This window comes from Lineus longissimus, chromosome 8 (genome assembly GCF_910592395.1).
Source record: "Lineus longissimus chromosome 8, tnLinLong1.2, whole genome shotgun sequence".
Lineage (NCBI taxonomy): Eukaryota > Metazoa > Nemertea > Pilidiophora > Heteronemertea > Lineidae > Lineus > Lineus longissimus.
Window position 1 is genome coordinate 9,746,387 of NC_088315.1, and position 21,157 is coordinate 9,767,543.

Consider the following 21,157-nt stretch of genomic DNA (forward strand, 5'->3'; position numbering starts at 1 on the left):
GTAGGGTTTTGAAAATACTGATGACCTCAAGGAAAGCGACATGGCTCCACAACCTAGACAGTCCACTCAAAGTATTATTTTACTCCAGTTAACTAATTAAACCCAAGCTAATTATCCATACTGTATCTGTCATTCTTAGTACTGCAATCATAAATTCTTTCCAGCATCTTATTTGATGGTGTATAAAAATAGTCCAGCTATTTTCAGCTGATCAACAAATATCAATGATATCATCAATCATAAAGAGTTATTCTTGCATTATTTCATCACAAGTTCTCCCAGGGTTGAGCCCACCCTCATAATTATACCAGAAACAAGTGGTGTAATCTCCGCAGTGATAAATTAGCAGAGATGAATGCACCTTTGATGGAGAGTTTTTCACCGCAAGTTGATAAAGACTTCGTCATGCAACCTTTTCAGAATACGCCAAAATATCCACAACCAATTACACATGGAATTGATGGAGAGTGCCTCCCAATGTTGCAATTTCTTCGTACTTGGAATGTGTTTATATTATATTAGTTATCAATTCCATAAATCATAAAGATACATGCAAATGTACTAGGAGTCAAGAATGCACCTTCAGAGAAAATGAAAATTCCAGAGCAGACCTTTGATATTGGCCGACTTGTCAAACATGCACTAAGAACTCTCTGCAATGATTTCAGGTCTTTGATCAGCATCATCGTCATCTGATTCCCTGCACTCTTGAAGATGTTGAACATACTGTCCTGTCTTCACCAAGGGAGATAAGATCTCTGCCTATCATCTTGTCCTTTATGTCATCAATCAATATCCCCTTGGGTTGCCCGTTTCTTAGAATGCGTTCAAAGGGAACGCCATCAGTGAATATTAACTCCACGATGACGATATTTTGTGAGAATTCCCTTTGCTCTGGTCTGAGTTCAAGTTAGTTGAGAGTTTATAGTCCGATTTCAAGAAATGCAGAGGTTATCATCTGATTTAACATGTTATCCCCCTTCTGACCTGACTGACTAACACCACTGGCTGTGAACAAGCATGAAATAGAAATGAGGTATGTACCTAACAATATATGTATTAAGGACTGGCAATGTCTAAAACCAAGAGAAAACATTTTGATATTCACGATCTATGATATCAACACACAAAAGCCTTGACGAAAGGGCTCTTCTAAACCCCAAAGAGACAGGGGAAGAGAGAACCCCCTTGGCTAACACTGTTTTATTTAAAGTGAAAGAACATGCTCTGTGTTCATTTACACAGACCACTGCAACATCTCGTGCACTTTCTAAGCTCTAATAAGATGAGCAATGGCTTTTTAAATGCAATTTTGTCTTAAAATAACCATTATCGTTTTAATTCGAAGTCACTTGTGGGTAATGGATTTAAAACCCGAGGCTCATGCAAGAAGGATGAAGTAACTTCAAAGCAGATACTGTGAAACATGAAGAGTAAGCAAAGCTAAAATTTGGCGACTTTGGTGGTAGACTACATATTATTGTGTTTGCTGCCTAACTAATCAAACAGAAACCATGCTAAGCTACTATTTACATCCAATGAAGAAACATATACTGTCAACTCCTTTATTTTCACTGCCTAATATTTTTGTGATTTTCGCCAAAGGGTCGAACCAATCATTATTGGCATGAAAAGAAATCACATAATCATATAATCATAACTTCATCTATTCACATTAAATTAAATTAAATTAAATTGAATTAAAAGGTAGTGAGATCTAAGAGGAAATTTTTGCTAAAATTTAGGGCTGCGAATATAAAGGTGTCTATAGAATCAGTGTTTGGAAAGAATGTCAAGCACAGACGAGGCAACCTCCATGTCAGTCTCTTGGTTCCACCACTTTACACATCAAAGGAATAGTCCCAGTCCCCCAAGGCGCTATGACAGGTTTTTAAATATCATATAGACATGTATGATACTATCACATTCTGCTTTTTAGCTCAGAGAATGTTATTCTATCCTTGGTGTACCAGCACAAGATCAAAGGAGTCACTTTAGTTGCCTTAGGTGGTATTCTGGTTTACTAACAAGCTCTTTTATAATTCAGTAGCAAGAATGAAATATTATCTTGATATTACATATAGCTTTTATCAGCAATGCGTATCTTGTAACATGCAGAGTACTTGTGATTTGGTTGCACTCGTCAGAAAGTCACTCAAGAACTGAAGAGGACATCAGTCAGAATCCATGGCGGTCAATTGATACTGCGACCAGCAGTTCAGATATCCCCTCTGGCTTAGGCAGTTTTAGCACTAGCAGCAACCCACCGCATGTGATGGCCAGTTAAATTTGCCCAAACTCAAGGTTTACAATATCAAAGCTAACTTTGCCGACAGAATCTTTATGAACATCACTGACAAAACGTTCCCCAACCAATCCCAGGCACTGCTGTATTATATTGACCGACAGTACTGAATCACTCTGGCGATACTGATTGGCTCCTCAACATTGACCCAAAGACTAGCAAAAGCTACAGCCAGTCTGGCACTGATCTTTGGTTCAGAATGTGTGTATGTCCATCATATAGACATCAACAAGTGTAAATCAAACTATTGGTAGTAAAGCAATTCTGTATACAGCATCATTTACATCAGCTCTAGGTTGAAGAAAGCGCTCTGTTGAAAAACTGCTCTCTGTTTAAGAAATGCTCTATGTTGAAGAAGCGCTCTGTTGAAAAACTGCTCTCTGTTTAAGAAATGCTCTATGTTGAAGAAGCGCTCTGTTGAAAAACTGCTCTCTGTTTAAGAAATGCTCTCTGTTGAAGAAAGCGCTCTGTTGAAAAACTGCTCTCTGTTTAAGAAATGATCGATGTTGAAGAAAGTGCTCTGTTGAAAAACTGCTCTCTGTTTAAGAAATGATCGATGTTGAAGAAGCGCTCTGTTGAAAAACTGCTCTCTGTTTAAGAAATGATCTACGTTGAAGAAGCGCTCTGTTGAAAAACTGCTCTCTGTTTAAGAAATGCTCTCTGTTGAAGAAGCCCTCTGTTGAAAAACTGCTCTCTGTTTAAGAAATGCTCTCTGTTGAAGAAAGCGCTCTGTTGAAAAACTGCTCTCTGTTTAAGAAATGCTCTCTGTTGAAGAAAGCGCTCTGTTGAAAAACTGCTCTCTGTTTAAGAAATGATCTATGTTGAAGAAGCGCTCTGTTGAAAAACTGCTCTCTGTTTAAGAAATGATCTATGTTGAAGAAGCGCTCTGTTGAAAATCTGCTCTCTGTTTAAGAAATGATCTATGTTGAAGAAGCGCTCTGTTGAAAAACTGCTCTCTGTTTAAGAAATGATCTATGTTGAAGAAAGCACTCTGTTGAAAAACTGCTCTCTGTTTAAGAAATGCTCTATGTTGAAGAAAGCTCTCTGTTGAAAAACTGCTCTCTGTTTAAGAAATGCTCTATATTGAAGAAAGCGTTCTGATGAAAAACTGCTCTCTGTTTAAGAAATGCTCTATGTTGAAGAACTGCTTTGTTAAATAAAACTAAACATCAGTGCTGCCCAGCAATCACCTGATCGCATGACTCCTTGAGAAAACAGAGAGAAGATAAAATCTTTGCATATCTTTTTTTCAGTTTTGCTAGAATATATTGGTGAAACAGGTAGGATTTTTTTCTTGGATGAAAATAGCTTTCTTTACACTTACCTGACGTTCACTCCACCGGTTTCTAAAGGAACCAATAGGTGGCAGCAAGTCATGGAGTTGGGGGTCTGTTTGACTGCTTAGTAACAATATTATAAATACATAATAAAATATAAATTTAGAGATTTAGTTGTTCTTAAGTTGATAATCAGACATCACGAAAAGTCACATGACTGAGTGATCGAGTGACTCCAAACGTAGTGGCCCACTGGTATCCGAAGTCATCACAGAGTTATTTTTCCCCATTTTGAAGAATCTTCCCACATTATCAGCCATTCCTGTTGGGAATAATTGTTTCCCCAGGAAATCATCAATTCATGTGAACAATGTAATTACGGACTATTATAGCCCGTGATCCACCAGGATTCATTCTCATTTTTGCTCATCATTTCCTCATGTCATTGCGTCGACCTCCACTGGTTTCAAAGAAGTGGCGTTTTCCAGTGGATAATTGGTAACCGGCTTGCTGGCTGCGGCGAACAACAATCTCTCATGCCTTGGACTCATAAGTTGACAGTTTACCGGACTGGCTCCAGATTCTATCACTAAGGCAGTTGCTCTCTACCAATCAGCACCACTCCTAATTGGGCGAGGAGATCAACTGCTGTGATTAACTGCCTGTGTGGAAAAGCCAATGATGTATACTGTGGAGCAAGGCTTTGCAAGGGGATTGCCAACAAAAGGCATCCTGACCTTCAAGTTTTGGACCATTCCTGCCGACCTGGACTCTGTTAAACCAATGAATGGAGGTCACGAACAGAGTACCTCTGATGGTTGAGAATGGCAAAGAGTAACCACTGATAAACCTACAAAAACAGTGAAATATTTTTCTTAATCCTGGGGTAATCATACCAAGCTGTCAGGGCCGGATCCAGAAGCCGGCCTAGGAGGGGGCGTGCACCACATTTCTCATCAAAATTCCTGGTGTGTTCCGAAATTTCACGCTCAAATAGGGCGGTAGCATTCATCTGCTGCGCTCGCCCCTTGGATCCGTGCCTGGCTGTATTCCTGAATCCCTCAGAACGAATTACTTTGGGTGACTTCTCTCCATAGTTATGTTACAGCGATGTCACAACGATCCAACATGGCCTTTAACTGCAGCCATTTTGTTGTGGGCTACATATCAATTTATCAGAATGTCAGACATTGCTATATGCATCAAGTACTTTGATATGTATCATGTACATCAACGCCAGCAATGTGTGGGATTTCAAACGCATCAAACATGCGCCGTGCACCCGATCTGTATTGGAAAAACATGAGGAATCATGCTTGTAGCACTTCTCTTGTTTGCAGTACAATTTACTACAAATCAATAGAGTTTCTCCCCACACATAAGAATCGAGGATGTGCAATGGAATGGAGACTGGTGTATTTGATACAGGTTGAACCAAAACACTTAAAGGCGTTTACTGCTCATGTCCATTGTATTTTCTTGTGTTTCAGGTAAACAGATACAAACACTGCTGTTATTATGCACACAAAATTCACAAATTTCCTAGTGTTAATCTGTCTATGCAACAGCATTCTTGAAATCGATATTTCGCACCTATTTACAAAATTGGAAATTCAGCAACAGCAACTGACCCCTCCCTCCCCTGACGTCTCCAAGACCTTGAAGATTAGGGCCCTCGGGAAGAAATTGATTTTCTGCCCCAAGAGAGCCTACTGCGCCCCGCCTCCCATGACCAATAAGTTCAATACGGCCTTGCATTTGAAAAAAGACCAAGCAATAACATCACAAAGAAAGCAGACTGATCGGGACCACCCTCAAGAGGTTTTTCGGAATCTCAAATTTCTTAAGGGGATGTCTATTTTCATAAAAAAGCCCTAAAAGGGGGGAGTATGCATTGGTCAAAAATCCTTTAGACAGATTCTCGAAAGTTCAGGAATCTGAGGTTTCTCAAAAACTGAACATAACCTAAGGTTTCGTGTAAGCTCAACAAACTTTATTTCTAAGAGAATAATCCTCCTTCGTGACTTCACGTTGCTTGAGACATTTCATCAATTACATTGAGTAATTAGTAAGTTGAAACTATAATCCTTTGACAAGTTGATTTACGGTTTCATTCTAAAAAAATGTCAATGATTGCTTGCGTGTGAGATATGGCATGCACTGGGGGAGTTTAGTGGCATTGAGTGCATGCGAAGTCTGTAATAAATAGGCAAGCAGAAGGAGTTACTGGGGAGATGACAGTGGTTACTCCTGTTCCTCCTATCTTGGCCAGATTTCTCAACCTGGATGCAGGTCCTTCCTTACGTCTTTGCCTCCTGTTTTTATTTCTTATTTCAGTATTACACTCTGTTATACACCTACGACAATCATGCATGATTGATAACAATCAACTTGAGTCACCTTCCGTGCTGTCAGCTCCTACACAATCTTGACTGATCACTCCCCCAGGAGGACGACATCACTGCCAAGTAAACCGGTCCAAAAGACGCGCCGCCCTGATGGAATAGCTGATTGCGACCATGTACTCTAGGATTTGATTCAGATTATCTATGATTACGTGGCGGCGAGAGTTAATTAACCCTTGGCTCCCTTGAAGAGCTTGTTGTCACTCCCTAGACTTTATCCGTCACCCCATCAGTATTTTCAACCTTCTGACTGGATAGCACTGACAGCTTTGAATGAAAGTTCATCTCATGTTGATGTTAAGAGTTTGGACCAGGGCATGGACAATTACTGTGCTAATTCTTGCAGGACTCGTTAAAAAGTTTATTCATTTCTCAATGCAGTCAATGAATTGTGCATTGGCAATCACTTTCAAAACTAATGATATTTACTCGGACACCTATTCCAAATAAGGAGTTTGTACTCATGATTGAATCCCTTTACCGGAGTAGGAATTAATCTGCAATCTGCAGCATTAACAAAATCACTGAAGCAACCAACCAAACAGCCAGGCAGTTCTTTTTTTCTGATTTTTCACACAGATGGGAAATGTTACCTGACACGGATGTCAGAGTACCCATGCTTACCTCTCCTAGGATTACACAATCATGACCAACCATTCCATTCACTTCTTTCTGCATATTGAATGACAATACAATCAGCCCAACGAGAACTGACCATCAGTTGATTTCGTCGAGATATCACAATTATCAGAGCGATAACTTTGCATTATTCCTTTCCCTTCATCAGTTTGGATATGAGATTCTTATCTCCATGGTCACTGTCAATGATAATGAGCATACGGTTGTAATGCCCCAAAACATTCTTAGATTTTCACTATCAGTATAAGGGAAGCTCAACTAGGAGATTCTTTGTAGTTTTTAATGACGCAAGACATTTCACTGAGAATGATGATCATTATCTCAGATCCTATGTGGGACTGCCTCAACCCCCTTTGACATGCAGAGAGTCAAGCAGAGACTCCCTCAAACAAACTCATGGGACTGCTTGACTTATTTGGTGAGATGGGTTAAAAAGACGTGGTATATTCTAAGCCTTGGAATAGGAAATTAGTCTCTCAAGTTCCACGAAACTACTTGATCTATATTGTCATTTTTATTCAGGAAAAGGATGGGATCCATGAAGAGCACTGAGCATCCTGTATCATGATAATCATTTACGCAGCAAAACTGAATATCTATTCCAAGGATTTGAGAACACGTGGTTAGTTCAGATCATTGACCCTAGGTGTCTCTACCTGGCGCAAAGCTTTACAACCATACACTTGGTCTATGTACTTGTTGTTCATATCATAAAATCAACTAATAATAATTTATAGAGAGCTTGGTAATTTTTTTTTAAAACCTCACTTATTTTTTTGACCCTCTGTAATCAATCCCTTATGCATACAGATACGTTTCTTTTTGTAGCATAATTTCAGTGCAGTCATTGCAATTCGTCTGAAGGAGTCTGATTGTGTCGTCAGAGGCTAGGATTTTAAAATTGGACAACAGATGCCAGACGTCTTAAACAATACACAGATTTATAACTACCCCTCATTCTTACTTAAACAATACACCCATCAAGTGATCAAATGCTTGACAAAAGAGCAGCACAAGATTTATCTGAAGACCAGCGATAACCAAGTCAGATCTCGTAAATCTCACCATATTGCTTGCCTAATGTGCACCTAATCCATTAAATCAATTCAATTCCTCGGGCAATGATGATGGCAGTCGTACCAGATATCCACTGGACGCGGTGGTTGACAAACACTTGGGCGCGCACACGCAGGCTCGTGTGACAATTAACCCTACCAAGCTATTAGAGTTGGCTGTTTGGATATGTAAAGATCCGGTTGCAAATAATCTGGTCATAAAGCCAGCGATGGCGGCAGTCATACCAGATATCGCACTGGAATTGGCGATGGACAAATACATGGGCACACAGAGAAACCCAAGGTACTATCTACACTGACTTTCGTGACAAATGTCCCTCCCAAGCTATGAGCCTGCTGTTCGGATGTAAAGAATCCGCTTCAGATTCCTCTGGCAATGATCTATCAGGACATAAAGCCAGTTATGCTGGTAGTCATATGCTATCTGACTGGACTTGCTGGTGGACCAAGGCGACGTCTACAGTTAGCTGTGTGGATGAGGAGAATCAGCTTCCAATTCAACTGGCAATGACCTGGTCATAAAGCCAGTTACATATTTCATAGAGAAGGACAAGGGTCACCCCTGTCTTCACCCAGAGCCAAAGTTTTTAAAATGTGGTCCAGAATTTCCAGACAGGTCAATAAACAGAGAGCCAATGCCTCAAACACTTCTTGGGAATCAAGCCCAACGTTGCCAGAACGTCAAACAAAATTACAGGATCTTGTATCTGGTTGCAGGAATTAATCTTCCAGCTTCTACCAAACATTATTCAAAGTCTTCAAAGGAGTCCTACCCAGTCATCATCAAGACAACATCTTCCACATTCCATAGAAACACAGCAGGGGGCAAACTGGATTACAAGAAATCGCCAGAACCAGGCGGATTGGCAAAGATCATCAAGGACGTAATTATCATTGGCAACAGTGTCACTTGGAATAACCACATCCGCTTGATTCTACTCGCACTTCTAGAAACGGATCAATTGATAATCATAAGGCTGGGAAGGGGAATTCAACAGCAGAGAGGGAGTACCCGCAGGGTTGAGTGCCAGGCTCACACAGCTAGCATCTACATGAAGTGCATCCCAGCCAGGAAGGGATGCCCAAATCAATAGAAAGCTACAGGACTGGCGCAGGGGAAATGACCTCTTCCATGATCCTGCTGATGGTATGAGTATTTCAGTATGAATGTATATCAGCAACGACAGCCGCCTGAGAGCTTAAGCCCGCAGCACACTAGCCGCCAACTTTGGCGACAAGAAGCGTTCGGCTCACGCCTCTCGACGCCAAAGTTGGCGGCCAGTGGATCCCGGTCAGAGCACACCTGCCCAGAATTGGCGTCCAGTAGCGTCTTTTCTGCCACTTTAACCCATCCTGGGCCATGCAGCGCGAAATCATGTGACATCAAGACGCAAGCTGATTGGCCATAGCCTCACCGCCGACGCCAAGTCAGGCGGCAATCTGTAGCACACCTGGCTTCTTCTTGCGTTCAAACGCGGCTACACGCGCCAAAAATCCAACATGTTAGATATTTGGCGTTTAGTTGCGGCAAGTGGCGGCAAGTGGCGGCAAGTGGCGTTCGCCGACGCCGTTCGTAGCAGACTAGGGATTTTTCAGGCGTTCAGGACTCTTGCGGCAAAAAACGCCTGGGAACGCCGAAGTTGACGGCTAGTGTGCTACGGGCTTAAGGCATCTGCTGCAATCATGATGAATACCTCCTCTTTGCGGCAGTGCACACACAAGACAGATAGCCAATATTTGAAACAAAATGCACCCATAAAGAATCTGGTGTAATAGGCAAACACTTGGAGGCAATGCTAACATTGTTTGCAACCAATGCTAACATAGCGAGCATTAGCAACAGAAAGCTACAAATGGATTCACATGATGAAAATTAGCAACTTATCGTTTTCTTGAATCGATATGTGATGCCTCCGAGGAAATTTCGACACTTGAGAGTTTATTGGACCCTACACAATGGTTTCTTCTATATAGATTTTGTAATGTACCAGTATGCAAAATTAATGTGTATCTTGTAGTTCCAACTGAGTAATATAAGCCTCACTTACACCACCTGAAAATGGACCACCAATCTTGGTTCGGGAACCAATGCCGCACCATCGAAAATCCACCAAGCGCTTACACCAGCGCTGCAGCTAGTTATAAAATCCGGCTACAGATGGCGCGCAAACAATAAATTGCATGCGCAGAAAGCGCCATTTCGAAAGCGCCGCCTGGAGCCGAACCATCTTACTAGCTAATTGCCGATCCATTTGCGCGTACACCACGACAAAGCCGAGCTTTTAACAAGCCGGGCGAATTTGGACCATCAAGCTTGGTGGGACAAATTCGCTCGGCAATTTGTATCGGCAATGGATTGCCGAACCAATTTGTTGCGGCAATGTGGTGGTGTAAGTGCAATTGGTCCACCAATATTTCGTGGTGTAAGCGCAGCTATTGTTAGCAAGCCGGCGTAAGTCATGTAACCTGCCAAAAACTAATGCGCACCTTTCAAAGTTAATTTTTGTTGTTATTCGCCAAACCGATCTTTGTTGCTATTTGCTGACGATTTGCATTGAATAATTCGGAGAGGATTCCTTATTGGTAGGCTTTTGTTAGGTAATACAGTGACACCTCCCCTAGTGGACACCTCTCTATTAAGGACACTAGTTTTGGTCCCAAAGTGGTGGTTTTCATTCAATTTGACCTCTCTAATCAGGACACATCTCTATTAAGGACAGCATATGTCAGTCCCAAGAGTCTCCTTGATAGAGAGATTCTACTGTACCGTTTTTTAATCACACTGGTTTTGCCCAAAGATCACACATACTGCATGCACTTGTCAAGCCAAGACCATTGCCAATACCCCTTTAATCTAGACATTCTCTGCTCCACTGGATCAATTTGATCACACTGTACAATACATTCCAATATTGCAGATGAATATTTCATGGAGTACAGTCAAGCCGAAAGCACTTTGATATAAAGAGTAGTGGTATACATATAGAGGAGTGGTGTAGCATATAGAGGAGTGGTGTAGCATATAGAGGAGTGGTGTAGCATATTGAGGAGTGGTGTAGCATATAGAGGAGTGGTGTAGCATATAGAGGAGTGGTGTAGCATATAGAGGACCACCCCACTTCCGCCACAATTAACAGAGGGCAGCCTTGACCACTTGTTAGCAACACAACAGTACCATGCTGATTTTGGCCAGAAATAGATTTGGGCCTGGTCCTTAAAGGGGTACGCCATTCGTCATTACTTGTGGTCCAATTAAAGAGAAATCCACTAATACACAATGCCGTAGTGAAGTTATTATGAATACATATTTGTTTAAACTCGGTATTCATGTCATCAGTCTACACAACGGCAATGTTGAAATTTTTTATTTAGTGTGTATTTTCGCAATTGGAAATTTTTAAAATTCAATTACAAATTCAAAATTTTTAACGAATGGTGTCGGATTTTAAAACACTGTCTGTCTATACCCGAACTGGTTACACAGTGTGTGATCTTTGACAAGTCACTTCACACTGATTGCCACTCATCCTATGAATTATGTGCGGTAAAATTGAGACAATAATAACACAATTCCGTATATCTGGAGTAAGCAAAATTAGGTTAACAATTCTTACTATGATTTATACACCATTATCATTACATTTTTAAAGAGTTGCCATCAGCAAACGACATTCCAGAAAAACATTTCCGATGGTAAGGTAACGTCTCCACGACAACTGCTAAATATCTCTAAGACAGGAAACACGGAGAAAATGATCTCACTGGTCAATACCGCATGATTTTCATGAGGGAAATGGCCATAAGAAATCAGATAATTATACACGTTACCTTGGTAACCATAAAGAAATTGACAACATTTGCGAAAGATGGACATCTTTTGCATCATTATAAAAGGTCAATTGCACCGGGGCTAAAATTACACCATTCTACCTATTTCTCCTCAAGCGGAGGGCTCTCGAACAAAATCGGGCCATCCCAATATTGTTTGTGCATTCATTGCAAACTGGCTGGCAGACTATACCAACAGGAAATATTTTGGCGGAGACGGTCAGATTCCAATTCAAAAACTTTGATCCCCAAATCCGTTTTCTGGTACTCATGCGAATCCCGGTGGCTGAAAAACAACTTACAGACATACAATAAACAAGAAATTCGAGAAGAAATGACCGAAACTGTTACTTACATTTTAACTCCCGGTGGCGGGTCCCATACGCATTCCCCAGTGGTGAGGTTAGCATACATATGCTCCTGGGTACGAGGTTCGATGATCTCGACCCATTCCCACCTGAAACGATAGAAGAGATTGATCATGAGTACAGGCTATACATAAAGTTTACAAAAGTTGGGAGGGGGGGATATGTCAGAAAAAGTCAATGGTAGCAGCAAAACACTTTAACATTGAACCACTCGTTGACGTCCGTTATACAGTGAAACCTTCCTTAGCGGACACCTCTCTATTAAGGACACTAGGTTTGGTCCCAAATTGGTTGCTTCCATTCAATTTGACCTCTCTTATCAGGACACCTCTCTATCAAGGACAGCACTTGTCAGTCCCGAGGGTGTCCTTAATAGAGAGGTTCTACTGTACTTAAAAGATTGTGGGAAAAACGTTCAGTTGGCTATAGCCTAAACACGCAGCACGAATATCTATGCAATCCTCGATAAGAATACAGTACGGGTTAATTCATTTGCTTGCAAATTGTGGTGTGTGTATAATGATGAAACAATCAAAAGGAGATAATCATTAATCTTGTGCAACGATACTGTCAGATCATGCTACGATTAATCAAATTTAGGTGCAAGTCCTGCTAATCAAATTTCAACATTAAAGCAAACATTATACGAGCAACACAAAATGGCCCTACTGCCCCTCAGTCGGTATCGACGCAATTGATGCATTTCTGACCGGAACCCCAAACCTTGCTATTGTCCACATGTTTATCAGGCCAAGTCTAGTGCACTGATCTGCGGCAGACTTGCAAACAGGATATGAGAAGGTTCATTTTCAACGCCCGAGAAAATGTAAAACAGAGGCTGAAACATTGGTTGTGCTAAATTCCCATTAATCACATGAATTAGTGATCAGGCTAACTTCAACTTGGGCTTAATTAGGATTTATATCACAAACAATTGTAACGGAGGTATTAATAGATATTGCATGCGCTGCATTCACCAATCGCCGCATGCACTGCATTCACCAACCACCGCATGCGCCTGGTGGGTGAATGTTTGCCTGAATGCTCATGCTTCATCAGCAAGGTCAATAATCCGAGTACCACATCGCTAAAGTAAATAGCAATTGATTTGGTCAGCTATGAACGTTATTGATGGTCATATCCTGATCGTTTATACCAATATTGATACTTATTAAAGTGTCTGATTAACAACGCCGATACGAAGTTGGATGAGACCACAGACAGTCTGACCGCAAAAAAGAGCAAGCTCAACATCAATGCAACAGAGCCAACCCGTTGGTGCACTGGCTAAAGCTGGAACAGCCTACTCTTTACATTTTCAAAGTTGTCGCAAAGTGCACTGAAAAAACCCCCCTCCCCTCCAAGCATATGACCACATCACCACTTCAAATGACAAAATTGCAAGAACTTGATACAGGAAACCATAGATATCCAAACTAAATTCATGCCACTCAAATAAAATTCTATGAATTCAGGAAATATCTTTCAAACTGTAAATGCTAAACAGCAATATCGCATCAAATTACTCCAGGCAGAATTTCCATGAGAACTCCTCCCTAACAGGCTCAAGTTCAAGGAGCTGTTTCCTTACAAATGGAAACTGCTCATCACTTATTTCAAAGCAGAATTTCCTGGGTTATTGTATCCTGCCACTTCTCTTTATTGGTATCAATATTAAATTTGATTTCATGGTGACATATCTAACGACACTATTAATTAACTGCAATATTGGAAAGTTGATTTTTCTCCAGTTACATATTTTGACACTGTACACAATGCACAAAAAAAAAATGTACTGTTCGCAGCAGCAGAAGTATCTAAGTGTATTTGTTAGAAGTAATGTACACTGGGGAGTCATTATCAGGATTTATAAGAAATAGCACTGAAAGCTTAAGAGTCATGGCTAGAGTATTAAGGGGTTATAAATCCATTTTTTACAGTCTCTCATTTATAGCTAGTGACCCAATGCCAGTGAACAAGTCTGTGGCAAGCGAGTTGATACTTTGAGTTCAACAAGAATATGTCAACCACGACAGCTCTTAGTCCCTGCCAATATTGAGATATTACCCAGTGAACAAGACAGGGGCAAGCGAGTTGATACTTTGAGTTCAACAAGAACATGTCAACCACGATACCTCTTAGTCCCTGCCAATATTGAGATATTACCCAGTGAACAAGACAGGGGCAAGCGAGTTGATACTTTGAGTTCAACAAGAACATGTCAACCAAGACAGCTCTTAGTCCCCGCCAATATTGAGATATCACCCAGTGAACAAGACAGGGGCAAGCGAGTTGATACTTTGAATTCGACAAGCACATATCAACCACGATAGCTCTTAGTCCCCGCCAATATTGAGATATCACCCAGTGAACAAGACAGGGGCAAGCGAGGTGATACTTTGAGTTCGACAAGAACATGTCAACCACGATAGCTCTTAGTCCCCGCCAATATTGAGATATTACCCAGTGAACAAGACAGGGGCAAGCGAGGTGATACTTTGAGTTCGACAAGAACATATCAACCACGATACCTCTTAGTCCCCGCCAATATTGAGATATTACCCAGTGAACAAGACAGGGGCAAGCGAGGTGATACTTTGACTTCAACAAGAACATGTCAACCAAGACAGCTCTTAGTCCACGCCAATACTGAGATATTACCCAGTGAACAAGACAGGGGCAAGCGAGGTGATACTTTGAGTTCGACAAGAACATGTCATCCACGACAGCTCTTAGTCCCTGCCAATATTGAGATATTACTCAGTGAACAAGACAGGGGCAAGCGAGGTGATACTTTGAGTTCGACAAGAACATGTCAACCACGACAGCTCTTAGTCCCCGCCAATATTGAGATAAGACCCAGTGAACAAGACAGGGGCAAGCGACGTGGTACTTTGAGTTCGACAAGAACATGTCATCCACGACAGCTCTTAGTCCCCGCCAATATTGAGATATTACCCAGTGAACAAGACAGGGGCAAGCGAGGTGGTACTTTGAGTTTGACAAGAACATTTCAACCACGACAGCTCTTAGTCCCCGCCAATATTGAGAAATTACCCAGTGAACAAGACAGGGGCAAGCGAGGTGATACTTTGAGTTCGACAAAAACATGTCAACCACGACAGCTCTTAGTCCCCGCCAATATTGAGATATTACCGAGTGAACAAGACAGGGGCAAGCGAGGTGATACTTTGAGTTCGACAAGAACATGTCAACCAAGATAGCTCTTAGTCCCCGCCAATATTGAGATATCACCCAGTGAACAAGACAGGGGCAAGCAAGGTGATACTTTGAGTTCGACAAGAACATGTCAACCACGACAGCTCTTAGTCCCCGCCAATATTGAGATATTACCCAGTGAACAAGACAGGGGCAAGCGAGGTGATACTTTGAGTTCGACAAGAACATGTCAACCACGACAGCTCTTAGTCCCCGCCAATATTGAGATATTACCCAGTGAACAAGACAGGGGCAAGCGAGGTGGTACTTTGAGTTCGACAAGAACATTTCAACCACGACAGCTCTTAGTCCCCGCCAATATTGAGATATTACCCAGTGAACAAGACAGGGGCAAGCGAGGTGATACTTTGAGTTCGACAAGAACATTTCAACCAAGACAGCTCTTAGTCCCCGCCAATATTGAGATATTACCCAGTGAACAAGACAGGGGCAAGCGAGGTGATACTTTGAGTTCAACAAGAATATGTCATCCACGACAGCTCTTAGTCCCCACCAATATTGAGATATCACCCAGTGAACAAGACAGGGGCAAGCGAGGTGATACTTTGACTTCAACAAGAACATGTCAACCACGATAGCTCTTAGTCCCCGCCAATACCGAGATATTACCCAGTGAACAAGACAGGGGCAAGCGAGGTGATACTGTGAATTCGACGAGCACATATCAACCACGATAGCTCTTAGTCCCCGCCAATATTGAGATAAGACCCAGTGAACAAGACAGGGGCAAGCAAGGTGATACTTTGAGTTAGACAAGAACATGTCAACCATGACAGCTCTTAGTCCCTGCCAATATTGAGAAATTACCCAGTGAACAAGACAGGGGCAAGCGAGGTGATACTTTGAGTTAGACAAGAACATGTCAACCACGACAGCTCTTAGTCCCCGCCAATATTGAGATAAGACCCAGTGAACAAGACAGGGGCAAGCGAGGTGGTACTTTGAGTTCGACAAGAACATTTCAACCACGACAGCTCTTAGTCCCTGCCAATATTGAGATATTACCCAGTGAAGAAGCCAGTGACAAACAAGTTGATACTTTAAAGTTCAACAAGAACATGTCAAACAACACGACTCTTATTCGCTGCCAATATTGAGACATTACCCGGCGAACAAGAAACCCGGGATCAGGCAGGCGTACACCGATGTTAACATCTGTCAAAGGAGACATGTCCTCGTGGATCAATAAGACAATATCATGATCTTCACAGAAGACATATTGGTCTCATCATTTCAAGGGCTGGTGCACTGCATTAGGAGATAGAGGGATCGTTCCAGTTGCTAAGTATGGAAATGAAATTGTAGCAGTAAGCTGGAAGGGAGGACATTACCTTCAAAAGAGAGTGAGAAGAAACGGTACTCTAGCATTGTCGTGTTGTCAAATAGGTAAAGAAAAAGAAGTGTCTGTAAAGCAAACCTGGCAAAATTTCTTGAAAAATGTCCTACTTCTACCAATTTCTATATGTGGTGCAAACATGGTCAACATTTTTACCGAAAAATGTCACCATTTCTACAAATAGAGTGTGTCGGAATGAAAAAACCAGGTCAAAATTCCTTTTGAAAAATGTCTTTCTACAAATGGTAGAATGTCTTTCCATTGTTTGAAAGACTTGTCCGTGATAACTTAAACTAACTGCAGGTACATTGTAGCAAGCTATAAACATTAAGACAACAAGAAGGAACTGCCATCAGCTAGTATATTACCTGAAGGAGTTCGCATGAACACTCAATCTCATCCCAATGAACCACGAATTGATATTATGTTCCCAGGCTGAACATTACCACAAGCATTACAATACAAAGGCAGACAGCAGTTGGCAAGCGATCAAACTGCTGGCAACATTCCTGGGCTTTCTGTTTTAAAACAAAGGTAGAGAGGAAGTGCACAAGGAACAACTCAATGCCAATCAGGGGAATGATGAACTTGCCAAGACCCGAGTTTACTGAGGTAATGATGCAAAAGAAACGGCTAAGATCAACAAACAAACAACCAACATTACATCAACACAACAGCACAACACTGTTGGTGAACTTTTTGAATACCGGTTTAAGCATGCCTGTAGCAATCTGGCCCATCTAAAGCAGTCAGTTCCGCAAGTCACTTTCTGAGGTAAATGATGGAACCAAGAATGAAACAAAATGAAGAGTACACTAGTGTTTAAGCAACAAGAGGCCCAAGGGCCTGGCGCTCAACTGAAATGGATAGGTGAAGGCAAGGGCCAAGTGTGTGTCGGTACCGTTATTATGAGGCAACGTGAAGCTTTAACGTCTAGCACGCAGAAGTGCTGGTGCGAAGACCTTCTTGCTATATCAGTGCATGCTGAAGTACTGAGTTGACGTCACCCTGCTATATGACGTAAAGACATTTCTATTGCCATTGCAGTAGTGGGGTGTGTGATGACGTCAAGGAGTTGTGTGATGACGTCAAAGAGTGGAGTCCTTGTCTTCATGCAGCGTAGGTGGAACTAATAACATGCACATGGACACAAGGTACATAATTATTACAGTGTATTTTGTGAGGTGGGGCCTGGTGCTTTACAATGGTCAAATGAACCGACTGTTGTCTGGACATTGATGAAGTGGATGCAGCCAAATGCCCATTTCCTTACAAGAAATGGCCATTTTGTTAGTTCATACTTACCTATGGAACACTTTTGCATGTTACTCCATTTGGGCTCAAACACAAGAGTATCCCTTTAATTTTCTAAAGGGAGAACTGAGTTAACAGCTCGGCCGCCAGGCGGCGCCCTGACCGATCCCGCGAGATCGCGCCGATCTCATGCCGCCATATTTAGTCTTTACTCTTGAGCGTTAATAAAGAGTATGTCCCGTTTGTGGGGACGGCGGGAGGGCCGTGTTCCATAGGTAAGTATGAACTAACAAAACGGCCATTTCTTGTAAGGAAATGGGCATTTTGTGTCATTCAAACTTACCTATGGAACACTTTTGCATCGAATCCCAGCAACCTATTGGAGGTGGGAAACGAGGACTTACCTAAGGCTGAGCTGTTGTTCCATCCAGGAGGCACCACCGGCATATTAGCTAAGGAGGACCGCCAGGGGAAAGAAATGGGGAGAACCGGAGGACCGGTATTTTGATCTCGGTATTACAATCATATTATAGAGAGTAATAGACCCATTCTCCGGAAAGCGCTAGAATTGCGTAATAAAACCATCTTCTTTCCGGCAACAGAGCTTAGAGCAAGTAAGGCATGTTGAAGGGTGTAGAATGAATTATTGCTAAACAACAATAAGAAATTGCGTCCTTTCTAGTCTACTAGGGGTTGCCTGGATGTTGAAGATAGGGCATATCAAAAATGGCGCAAGATGCGCGTTTGACTCTTCAATCGGGCTTCCCCCCCTTTTTTGATCTAGCCAGGATCAAACAACATGCCCCGCAGACACAATCGGGCCGATTGTGTGCATGCCATCTACGAGGGAAGAAACGTCTCGTAGGTAGAAACGAGAGAATGTGGAGTGATTACTCCAACATGCAGCGGAAACGACTTCTTGAAGAGCAACTCCTCGGTAGTTAGCCCAGGAGGTGGCTAGTGCTCTAACTTCGTGCGCTGAGATGTTAGCTAGCGCACGAAGATCAGAGGAAGTCTTCAAGGTGTTGTAGGAAAGACGAATAGTCTCCACAATCCACCTTGAAATAGTGGCGGCCGCTATCTCTCGTTTATTTCCCTCCTTATAGGACAAAAACAAACGCTCTCTCCCCTGGCGGATACCGGGAGGTTTTGTCCTATTTATGTAGAACTTTAGGGCCCTGACGGGACATAAAGTTCTGTCAGGAAGATCATAAGAGATCGTTCCTGACAGAGAGGGAATAGTAACCGGGGGCCGAGAGGCGGCCGGTCCCTGGTTCTTCGCCAGAAATCCTGGTATAAAAGCCAGGATAACCTCCCCTCCCTCTCTAAAAGCCAGCTTCTTAAAAGAAAGTGCATGGAGCTCTGATCTCCGTTGGGCGGTAGCCAAGGCTACTAGAAAGACCGTTTTGAGTGTCAGATATTTCATGGATGAAATAGACATGGGTTCAAAAGGATGCCTCATGAGCACCTTAAGGACAACAGAAAGGTCCCATTTAGGGGTGTTGTGAACCGGTCTAGGACGCTCTAATAACATTCCTCTGAAAAGAGGGGTTATTTGGTCCTCCCAACGAAGATCCCAGGTGCTTAAAACACGGAGGGTAGAAGCGATGGCGGACTTGTACCCTTTTATAGCCGTGACAGATAGTTGTCTTTCCGTGAATAATTCAATAAGGAAATCAACTAATCTGTATATAGAGGGAGAGATCGGATTAACTCCGTTCTCCCTGCACCAGGAAGTGAAGGTAGACCACTTTCCTTGATACACATCAAGGGTAGACCCCCTTTGAGGTGCGGACATGCGCTTGACAGCGATGTCCGAAAAGCCTCTCTGGTGGAGATGCAACTGGATAAGTTCCAGGCGTGAAACTTGAAAAATCCAGGGTTCTGGTGGTAGCATCTCCCCAGGGGGTGCCACAGGAGGTGCTTCCAAGTAGGAAGACTCCTGGGGTGATCTATCAGGAGCTCCAGCAAGGCTGGGAACCAGGCCTGATTTGGCCAGCAAGGTGCGATGAGAGTTATTCTCACCGGATGGCTGGTCAAGATCTTGTTCAGGACTGGTTGGATGAGAGGGAGGGGTGGAAACGCATATGCGTTCAGCCCGACCCAAGAGGCTGTAAGGCTGTCGACTTCCAGGGCCTCTTCGTCCGGAAGTGGAGAGTAAAAGATGGGAAGGCGATTGTTCAGCCTGGTGGCGAACAGATCTACCTTCGGAGATTGCCAAAGGCGACAAAGGTCGTCTACAATCTCCTGATGGAGTGTCCACTCTGTCTGAACTAGCTTGTTCTGACGGGACAGGGCGTCGGCAAGGATGTTGCGATTGCCCGGTATGTGTCTGGCACATATCGATACTCCAAGGTCGGCACAAAGATGGTAAAGCTCCCAAGTTAGCTGGCAAAGAATGCCGGACTTTGTGCCTCCCTGTCTCCTGACATATGCTACTACTGTAGAATTGTCGGAGAACAGGGATACTCTCCGATTCTTCAGGCGAAGGGAAAGAGCCCTCACGGCAAGAAGGACAGCCTTCATTTCCAATATATTTATTGGAAGAATGGTCTCCTCCCTTGTCCATAGACCTCTTATGGACATGTCCCCGTTGTTCAGATGTGCTCCCCACCCTAGTAGGGAAGCATCTGTGAACAGGGACACTTCTGGGGGCGGTGGAGCAAGATCTACACCGCTTTGGAGACGAGTCTCCGACTCCCAGAAGTTCCAGACGTTCTTGAGTAGGTATTGAGGTATCAATACCAACTTGTCTAATGGGTCCCTGTGGGGTTTCCATAGAGACATTAGAAACATCTGGATGGGACGCATATATAGACGGCCAAGGGGGATTTGGTCTGCTGCCGAATTCAGAAGTCCCAAAAGGCTCAAGCATCGCCTTGCGGGAGCTTGAGTCCTTCCTCTGAATTCTGCGACGAGATGAAGAATTTTCTTTATCCTGTCTAGGGGGGGCAGCATTTTCCCTATGGCCGTAAGGAACCGAACTCCAACGTAAACGAAGTCTTGGGATGGTATGAATTCTGACTTTGTTTCGTTGATAATCCAACCTGCGGAAACTACTTTTTGCTTTAGAACCTGAAGTTGTTGCAGTAGTAGTTCCCGCGATTTGCAACGGAGTAGCCAATCGTCTAGGTAGTGATGGAGCTTGAACCCCATCACGTGAAAGGGAGCGACGAAGGCTGTGACTATCATCGTAAAAATTAGGGGTGCCGATGCCAGACCGAACGGCAGGGCCCTGAATTGATACGTCTTTCCTTCGTAATGGAATCGAAGGAAGTGTTGATAGTCTGGATGGATCGGTACATGTAAGTACGCATCCATTAAATCCATCGATACCGCCCAATCGTTGGGCTGTATCGCCGTTGCTATAGACCTGGTGGTTTCCATCTTGAAATGAGGAACATTCAAGAAGGTGTTTAACCTGGAAAG

General features: G+C 42.8%; 1 protein-coding gene across 3 annotated transcripts in view; it reads right to left on the reverse strand.

Moving 5' to 3' along the window:
- The window catches only part of LOC135492671 (rho GTPase-activating protein 39-like), a 165,188-nt gene that overhangs the window by 106,766 nt on the left and 37,265 nt on the right, over positions 1 to 21,157 (reverse strand). For all 3 annotated transcript variants that reach the window (XM_064779248.1, XM_064779247.1, XM_064779246.1), the window contains exon 2: positions 11,886 to 11,987. In XM_064779248.1, coding sequence (XP_064635318.1) covers positions 11,886 to 11,987 — 102 coding nt within the window. The remainder of the gene's footprint in view (positions 1 to 11,885; positions 11,988 to 21,157) is intronic.